Raw genomic sequence first — 9,404 nt, forward strand, 5'->3', positions numbered from 1 at the left:
AAACTTCTAGTTTACTTGTGGCATGTGATTTCATCATCATGCTTATATATGTGTAGTACAAATAGAAAAAAAATCGGGTAGCCTTTTATATTTACCCGGTATGATTATAGTAATATAAAGATGTTCAATCTTCCTTTCATCTTTAGTCTCAAATGCTAACCACTTTGGCTAATACCTTTGAAACTCAAAAAGTTCCTTTTGAGACTTACTACCACCAATGCCATGAATAATTTTATTTATTCGGGTAGAAATAAATTCGCTCTTTCGGAGCTCTCAATTAATTTTATACTACACGATCTTTTATCACACCATCCAAGTGTTAAATATCTCCTCCATAGAAAAAATTATATTAGTATTGTCATGGTCAAAATCATCATAAGTAAAATCATTTCTTGCTTAATTTGTCCTTTAATAACTTTTTATAAGGCATGACAAAATATTTTTAGCGTACCACATGTACGCGACCAATGACATATTCTTGTAGCCACATAGTAATGTTCATTATATTTATTTCTCTCAAACCTCCCGTAGAGGTATGTTGTAGTATTTATTCAACTATGCATAAGCACATTTTTATGCATAATTTGTATCACATATGTATATTTTCACATTCACTTTCATAAATGAGTGTGCATTTACCATGTTTATCACAAGTCATATTTTCAAGGAATGGATTGCCTCATATTTACATGTCACATTGATACACATTTCCTTCACCTTTGAAGGATTATTTTCAGAAATCTTATTGTTCTCCTTTTTACAATTACCATAATGATAACTATTATTATTTTGATATTTGGCACACCCACATTCATTGGTCAACCACTTGTCTTCATTTAGACTTATTATGCACCGCTATCACATTCACTTAATGAATGGAGCAAATCAAGTGGGACAAACTTCATATTTTTTCATGAAAAATACATTATTTTTCTTTAGTCATCATTATATCATCAATATGGTGCATTGAGACTCAAACCCAATACCTTACCCTTATAAAGACATGTTAGGCCATAATGAGTTAGGATTCGAACCCAACTCTTATTATCATGGTGCACCAGAAATTAAACCCAATGACTTATTCTCATACAATGGCATAATAAGCCAAAATGAACTCACCCTTGAGCCTATCATGATATACTACTTTCTAATGATCAGTTATTTTTTGCCCGGACTTAGTAAGAGTTCGCATGGATCTTTTCCACGAACAATCACATGATCAAATATAAAGGGAATAGAACTATCTTAGTCATACAAAATTTATTTTGACCACAAAATAAATTTAAATTCTTTTTATTTTTAATATTAATTAGAAACCTTCTCAATAGTTAACAGTTCCATAATCTTGGCTTGCAAACTGTCGGAGAAATACATATGGGAGATGATGTCAAGGCATCGAAATATGCTCTTATTTGCTACTCGAAAGCAGAGGTACTCAATATATATACATCTGCAAAAATGAAACTAAATTGTTAAGTAACACAAACTAGACCAAGTCTTAAATATTAACGCAAGTTAATTGCAGAATTCATGGCAATTGAAAAATGATACTCCCTGTATAATAGAAGCAAACAGAACATTGATATGGCATACGAGATGCACAGATTTCCATAGGTTCAACCAAATTGATTGAAGGTTGTCGGCCATTCATAATTCCATCATCAAATAAGTTATCTTCTCACTTGTTAGTGCTACGTGGTGCTGATAACGTGTTAAGAAACTAAGCTTAAAGTAACAATACGAAACAAGGAAAAACAATAAATGTAGAGAGGAAGAAAGAGCTTTCTTATTTCATCAAGTATTTTTCCAAGTGTGTACAATGTGATGCCCAAACCTTTTATTTATAGAATGATATTGAGGTAATAAAAAGGATGTCATGAACATGATATTAACTATTGAGATCATGAGGGAAGATCATGGAGGAGGTTATGTAGATGTAGGAGTTACAACTATAATGATAAGAAATAATGAGAGGTTAATGAAAAAGAGTAGTGAGAGTAATTTCTTTAGGAGTTATAGACATCCACTATATTATATAAGATAATATTTCATAACAGAACCTCATTAATATAATACTTCCTTTATTTATATATAAAAAAACGTTTGGAAGTCTAAAATACGCTTCATCCCCTCTTGTACTTCCATTCATCATCTACTTCTAGTTTTCAGCTATCCCCACAGGACATGTACTTGCTGCAACCAAAAAAGAGACGCAAATGCAATTGTCAGTTCCCACAATGTGCAAATTTTGCGATAATAATACTAAATATATCATCAGATATCCAATTGGTTTTAACACTTTAAAAAAAGGTAACACCGGTCTGCACCTTTTTAAAATAATTGCCAGTGTATAGGAAGACTAAAAAGAGGAAATAAGCCACACCTAAATGCGAGAAAGTCCAAAGGGGAGATTTTTGAGGGTTGGTGGTAGGGAAATCCTTGAGAAAAACAGTTCGCAAAGTGGCTATAGATAAAACTACACCATAATAGTGAACACTTAGTCCACACAGCGCCCATTGAACTCCCAATAAATTGGAATTATCAAAAGCCTTTTTGATATAGCGATCAGAGGAAAACCATGCTATTTTTTCATGGACATTGCCACCTTAAACAAATTGTGCGTGTTTTGAAAGGAAAAAAAAAAATAGTCTCTTGCTTACATTTTGTCTCAGTAGTAAGAGATTTGTATTGCTTTCACAAGACACACTTTCTCCAAAGTCTTCCTAAATGATGCAGTGAATCTTGTGTCTTCGTGACAATATACTATACCGATGTAAGAGGATAACAAAGTACCAAGAATTTGATACTTACAGAACTAAAACACAAAACGACTTCCAGTACCATCAAGAAATCGATCAGTATGCCACCCTTTTGCCTGCAGCTCAGCTACAAATGGGGAGAACACAGAATTCATCTTCTCATAAGCCTCCTGTGAGATATTTGTACTTGGTTCCCTAGCTAATCGTTCCATATCTGAAGCATAAGCAGCAACCATCCAACCCCTCAGTGCATCTTCACCAGTTGCATCGTGCTCCAGTATCATATCAGTCCATCTACTTCCACGGTTTAAAAGGAACTTCTCCTCCGGAAATGTTTCTTTAAATTGTCGCAGCTTTGAAGGGCTAACTACTTCATGCAGAGACCTTCCCACCTTTACATTTCCAGCATCTTCTATCAGCCTTCCAGGAAATACGAGATCTTCTTGATATCTTAGGTCAGCAGGACTTGAGATTTTTCCAGTCTAGATAATATAATGGAGAACTCAGTTAATTGAGATGGTATTCGATCTGTCTCACCTTTGCAACTTTAGATATGTACCTTCACAAATTCGGCAACAATCATTGCAGTTCTCTGCGAATTTAATGTGTTGACAGGAGTAGCTCGCATTTCTTCACAGACACTGTAAACGTGTATAATAGACAGCAGCGGCGCAACAACCAACTGCAGGGTATTCAATATTTTCAGAATCAGAAAGGACCCTCTAATCAACTACGGTAACAACTCAACCCTGTGAACCTTACACGACAAGCCACTTTCGTGCGTTCTCTACAAGTAATTGGGCTAAACAGTCTACATGATTGTATTACCATGCTCTGGTAAAAACTGAGCTCAGCAGGGAATAGAAGCCAAAGGACCCCTGGAACAAAAGTTCCTACAATTTCATTTTACTCATCTTTGAGGTTTGGGAAGCAGATATACCGAGAATGTCTAGTAACTTTTACAAGTCAATGTGATTTTGGACATCTTAGGACACAAATTCTTCTTGTACTTCTACCAGCTTGAGGTTTGTAAGCACAACAAAGGAAAATAAATTTAGATAGCTACAGAGAGAAGCATACATGGGATTTCATTAACTTAGGTACAAAGCTCAGACTCAGCTAACGCTAAGATGACATCAACAAAAAGAATATGACAACCAATATAACTGATGTTACCATCACTCTTACTTGATTACTACTTTCAGAAGCATTATCAGTAGGCTCTAAAGATAAAATTCTCCAACCTTCTAAATGACATTTTCTCCTGCCACACTTTTGCACTTCCCTTTTCTCTATACTCTCTCTCCATATACACATAACAAACACTAGTATAAGTATGTTTCAAAGATTACCATTTAAATATGCTGTATGTCTTATCCTTTATATCTGCTTCATGGACTATCTAAAGAATCTTACTTGCCATAGCTTTAAATTGTGAACTCTTCATGCTACCGCCAGAAAAAACAGGGAAAACCTTGCAGCTCCTGTAAGCTGGAGCCATACCATGAGTGCACCAGTGTTGTGAAGAGCGTGAAGCGAGGAAAAGCGACAACCCCCATTTCGCTTAAAGCGAGAAGCGAAGCGCTCGCATTTTTGAAGTGAAGCGGAATTTAAAAAAAAAAAATTAAAATAAATACTGCATAGACAACACATGTAATTGTAAGCAAATATTCAATACTTCAATGTAAAGGATATAAAAATTAGAGGAAGGGCAGTTTTTCTCTGTTAAAAACTGGGCAGAGAAAAGAAGAACCCAAGGATTGGCATCAATTCTGAGAAAGAATCGAAGGTAGAAAAAAAAATTCGCCAGCATTTCGCTGCTATTTGGACGTTGAAACAGTGAAAGAAGAAGAAGAAGAAGGAGGAGGAGGAAAATCAGAACATACCTGTTGCTGTTGAAGACTTGAACTTGAAGTTGAAGAATAAAAGACATAACAACTTCGTTTTTAATTAAATAGCCTGGGTCTCTTTAAAAACAAAGAAGCGGTCGCTTCCTTCGCATCGCATCGCATCGCTTGGTCGCTTCTCGCTTTTTAGTGGGAAGCGGTCGCTTTTTTATACCTGAGTCGCTTCACCCATGTGAAGCGGGCACTGAGTCGCTTCGCATCGCTTCTCGCTTAAAGCGAGGAAGCGAGCGCTTTTTTAATCACTGGAGTGCACTACTCCTATAAGTACCAGAGTTACAACACCAGGTGTCTATTCATCAAAGTAACACATGGCATAGTTAACAGTTCACAGTGATGTCAAACCAACAATTCTGCATAGTGGATTTTATAATCGCATCAAAGTTTAATACTCCTAGTTTAAACATGATTTGGAAGCCCTATAAAAGGGTCAAAGCAACAACAACAACAACAAGAAGCCCAGTATTTTCCCACAAGTGGGGTCTGGGGAGGGTGAGATATACGCAGCCTTACCCCTACCCTAGAAGGACAGCAAGGCTGTTTCCGATAGAAAAGGGGTCAAAGCTGAATAAAAGAAATGTAGATAATACACCTTTAGTGCTAATAAAACAGTACCTTTCCCTGCATTGATGAACAAATAGTAGATGCTAAGTGAATTCCTGCTCCGAGTCCAAGAACATTAAAAAGAGTGGAAATAGCCTCGCCTTTAGCAAACAGATCACTAAGATTTCCTTCTTTGGCAAATGAAGAATATATCGGCAATCTTGTTGCTCTAGCTGCAACAACTGCCATTCCCTGACAACTCCAAATAAATTTTTCTATTTTAAAAAAAATAGGTTCGTTAACATTGCTGGCAACAAGTATCTCACAAAATCACAGAACAGAAGCTTAGATAATTTACAATTTTCAAAATATACCATAGTTAAGCTTTGACTAATAATATTTCTTTCATAGATAGAGAAAGTAAATGAACACTACTCCAAAAGAAGAAATATTACTCTTTCAAGGGAGATTTTATCATAAAAGAAATTGCGATGTTAGAGTAAGTCGTGTCATTCGCTCAGAGTTCTGGGAATTCCTGTTTCCTCTATACAAATTTTTCAATCCTATTATTCTTCATATATAAAGTGTAATGATGAACGAAAAAAAGGTGGTATATAGTGTACATAAGATCAACTTCTCGATAGATCTATTCTTGTATCATATATATTGAGCAGTATTTTTTGCTCCTGCTCTATGAAACAAAACAAAAAAAACGCTGTTAAAAGAATACTATTTATCAATTCAGGATAATGGGGGAGAACTTTCGAATGAGAAAAAAAAGAAGGAAAATCATGTCTGCCAGAGGAATAGACAGAGTAACAAGAAATAAATGTATAATACAATCTACATCGGATCAATGTCGTTCATAAGTTTATAGATCTCCCTGAATAGTCCAATCAATCCTCCTCTTTATTAGTACGCAGAGAAACTTACCTTTGCGAAATTGCCAAGGCCGGCTACTTCAAGAAACAGATGTGGGCATAAAGGAGACATAACTTCTAAACCAGTCCCCAAGTCATACAAAACATCAGCTGCAGTATAGAAAGCTAATATAATTAAAATCTTTATAATGTGACAGAGAAATGCAAGTAATAGAATCAATTCGTGCAGTAACAACTCCTTTAAAAAAATAAGCAGAATCACAGCATAGCACAGTGCTCCATGGACATCATGTAAACCTAAAATTCTCCAACGTTTAGGCTCAGAATCCATCCGTGCACCCAAGTTGCTACATATTAGCTTTCCCACATGCTGCATGCCATCCTTTAATATCTGTAAATAAACAAAACAATCGTAACATACCTCCAAAAAAAGGGAAAGGGAAAGGGAAATGAACAAAATAATTAAGGAGCTGTGTTAAGTCTGCCAACTAGATAAAAAACTTACCCAGCTCACTGCAGTTGCCTGAGCAGGTGTAGGACGCAAGCCTGCAGCAAATAGCAGTGACTGCAAAGGAGTAATACTTAAAAATACCATCATTTTAACGGATGTATTATGTATTTAGGTATTAAGAGCAAAAGGCAATTTCAGCCAGCACTATATAATATAGTGTTTGTCTCTGAGTGCGTGTTTTTTGTTTTGAAGATAGTACAGTTTAAAAATTTTTATGAGGCCGCAAAAAATTTAGCAGTCTGTAAGATTCTCCATAGTTAGAAGAAGACCTGAGTCGACAAAACAGATAATGCTGCACTTGTGAAGTGTTGCAGTGCTCGAAATTGTGTGTATCTCAGATAGCCCTCATTCACACTGCAGAAGCAATCAAGAGCAGCTATTTACATTACATATTCATGAAGCTTATACGAAGGGGAGCCTTGGCGTAACCGGTAAAGTTGTTGTCATTTGACCAGGAGGTCACGGGTTCAAGTCGCGGAAACAGCCTCTTGCAGAAATGCAGGGTAAGACTGCATACAATAGACCCTTGTGGTCCGGCCCTTCCCCGGACTCCATGCATAGCGGGAGCTTAGTGCACCGGGCTGCCCTTTATTCATGAAGCTTATGAGAAACTACAACTGTTGAGAAATGATTTCTAAGAAATCCATACCTATAAGGATAACCAGATGGAAAAAATTTATTCAGAAAGGATTCAACCATTCTCTGTGCAACTGGTCTTGAGTCATCAACCATCTTGACCTGTAAAGAGACATTGAAGTAAGTGTCTATTTGAAAGGCAAGTAAAGTCTTTTGACTAATTAACATGATAAGGAAAACTTAGTGCATGGTAGTAAGTCTCTATTGAGATGCAAGTGAAGTACTTTTTTGATATATTAACAGGACAAGGATGACATAGTACAGAGTGGCAAGTCTCTATTTCAGGTGCAATAAACTTCTGATAAATGGAGATGACAAGGAAAATGTACATACTATGTCCAGTGGAACATTCAGGCAGCAAGGAAAAAGAACCAGTATAGAATACCTATCACTGGGATATAATATATACTCATTAACATGCTCAAGATGTTTATAACCCCTCAAAAGTATTACTCTCTCTATTTCAATTTATATGGGTTTGACTGGGCTTGGAGTTTAACAAAAAGAGGAAGATTTTCGAAACTTGTTGTCTTAAATTTGTCATATATTTGTGTGGCAATAAGAGTTTTAAAACTTATGATCTTAAACATGGCATAACATTTGTGTAGCTATAGAAGCTTGTCATAAAGGGCAGGGGCGTGCGCAGAACTTTTTGTAAGCGGTGTTGTATTTATATAAATAGAATAAATAAATAAGTATTATTTAATATCATTTTCCCACAAGTTGAAAGCCTTGGTCCAATGGTTTAGTTGAATATTATTGCAAAGGGAGGTGTAGATTTGATTCTCCTTAGCCTAACATTTTTAACAAAAAAGCTCGCTCAAAAATGTTCAAAAAGAGAATGTCTAGGTCCAACCTCGAATCTACGATCTTTACAAGCCCAAATACGAGCTTGACTAGTGGACCAAGAAGTACTCTTTGCCAGGAAACGGTGTCGTTATTATATATATTGCTTCATTTTTGCAAAATATTAGTATAAACATTTAATTTTTTTCCGAGGAAGGCTTCTACCCATGTGTGTCCGCCCCTGACAAAGGGTAAATGGGAAATTCAAGTTCAATTAATATTACTTAAGGTTTAGGAGCAGTAAAGTTAGCTTTGCTCAGATAATAGTTATGAGAGTGCAATTGTCTTTTAACTAACCGGTAGTTTAATTTACTGGGTACCTATTAAAGAAGAACATGTTCAATTTCCAAACCTTTCCACACAGCCCCGCAACCAATCCCATTAACCCAATTCCTTGTGCAGCCAAAGTTTGAAATGGACATTTATTGAAATATCACTAATGGCGTTACGTAGTGCAATTACCTAACTGGGTCAATGTTTTTTTCTTCGTTTTACTGGTACATTGGTTACTATAACGAGCAATAAAACATAAAAAAGTGGGGAATTCTCTGGCAAAAGAAAGGAGAACTTACCGACAGCTTACCATCAGGTTCAAATTGGTATTGGCGAGAAACCGAACTGGAGATTTCGACCCAAGAAATTGGCACCTGAGGCGGCAGCTCATCTGCTTCTTTTCTTTGCATCTTTATCTTCTCCAGCAGAAATTTCACCCAAAAATTTTAAAATGAAAGGGAGACTAATAAAAAGAAAATGTCCCCAGTCTTGAAGTAACTAACTGCGAAGAAATGGAATAGAAAAAAAACTAAATAAGACAATAAAAACAAGGATAAGCGAGAGAGTTACCAGTATTTTCATTTGGAACAAACGGTATTATTATGAGAAGAAAGAGAGAGACAGAGTTCCGCCGGGAAGTTGGGGATATGGGCAGCTATACTACCGGACGCGGGAGAGGCTAGGTATGGGTTGAGTTATAGAGTACGCGCGTTGCACATGTACCTCGCACCAATTAATCTAATTTTTTAAAATTATATAGTAAATGTTTTCATTGTATGATTTATCAAATAATTTTTTTAAAAGCAAATTCTTGAATAAAGGAAGGAGATCTCTGCTTTATAAAAGTCCTCATATACATTTTTATTTGAAATTTTATTAGGAATAACTTTAGGTTCTCGCACCATATTTTATAAGTAGATATGATTATTATCAGGATAAAGAGATTATGTTGAGTAACGCTTTTACTTCCTTTAGCTCAATTATGATGGATAATATTAGTCACGCATTTTTCTAGCTTGATATTTATTTTCAATTACATGCTATTGCTATC

The 9,404-nt window shown here is 35.8% G+C and overlaps 1 protein-coding gene across 7 annotated transcripts; it reads right to left on the reverse strand.

The window, feature by feature from the left end:
* Nucleotides 1-2,001: 2,001 nt before the first annotated feature.
* LOC107814219 (protein root UVB sensitive 2, chloroplastic) lies at nucleotides 2,002-9,049 on the reverse strand. Of its 7 annotated transcripts, none has more exons than XM_075234147.1 (11): nucleotides 8,924-9,049; nucleotides 8,664-8,769; nucleotides 7,248-7,336; nucleotides 6,868-6,952; nucleotides 6,593-6,652; nucleotides 6,385-6,478; nucleotides 6,140-6,237; nucleotides 5,279-5,458; nucleotides 3,319-3,441; nucleotides 2,812-3,241; nucleotides 2,002-2,193 (listed from the first exon to the last, which is right to left on the reverse strand). In XM_075234147.1, the coding sequence occupies exons 2-10, from the start codon at nucleotides 8,742-8,744 to the stop codon at nucleotides 2,816-2,818; spliced, it is 1,236 nt and encodes a 411-aa protein (XP_075090248.1). In that variant the 5' UTR covers nucleotides 8,745-8,769; nucleotides 8,924-9,049; the 3' UTR covers nucleotides 2,002-2,193; nucleotides 2,812-2,815. The 7 variants fall into 7 exon arrangements, with proteins under 7 accessions (XP_075090248.1, XP_075090246.1, XP_075090244.1 ...); XM_075234145.1 differs by having other exon boundaries at nucleotides 8,653-8,769; XM_075234143.1 differs by having other exon boundaries at nucleotides 6,140-6,478.
* Between the last annotated feature and the right edge of the window lie 355 nt (nucleotides 9,050-9,404).

The sequence above is a fragment of the Nicotiana tabacum genome, chromosome 17 (assembly GCF_000715075.1).
Source record: "Nicotiana tabacum cultivar K326 chromosome 17, ASM71507v2, whole genome shotgun sequence".
Classification (NCBI taxonomy): Eukaryota; Viridiplantae; Streptophyta; class Magnoliopsida; order Solanales; family Solanaceae; genus Nicotiana; species Nicotiana tabacum.

Bases quoted from the DNA above. Each gene is read 5' to 3' on its own strand.
- LOC107814219 (XM_075234141.1), bottom strand. The intron at 6,953-7,247 runs GTATGGATTTCT...TTGCTTCTGCAG, and splicing joins CCATCTGGTTATCCTTATAG to TGTGAATGAGGGCTATCTGA. The intron at 3,442-5,278 runs GTACTGTTTTAT...AATACCCTGCAG, and splicing joins GTTCATCAATGCAGGGAAAG to TTGGTTGTTGCGCCGCTGCT.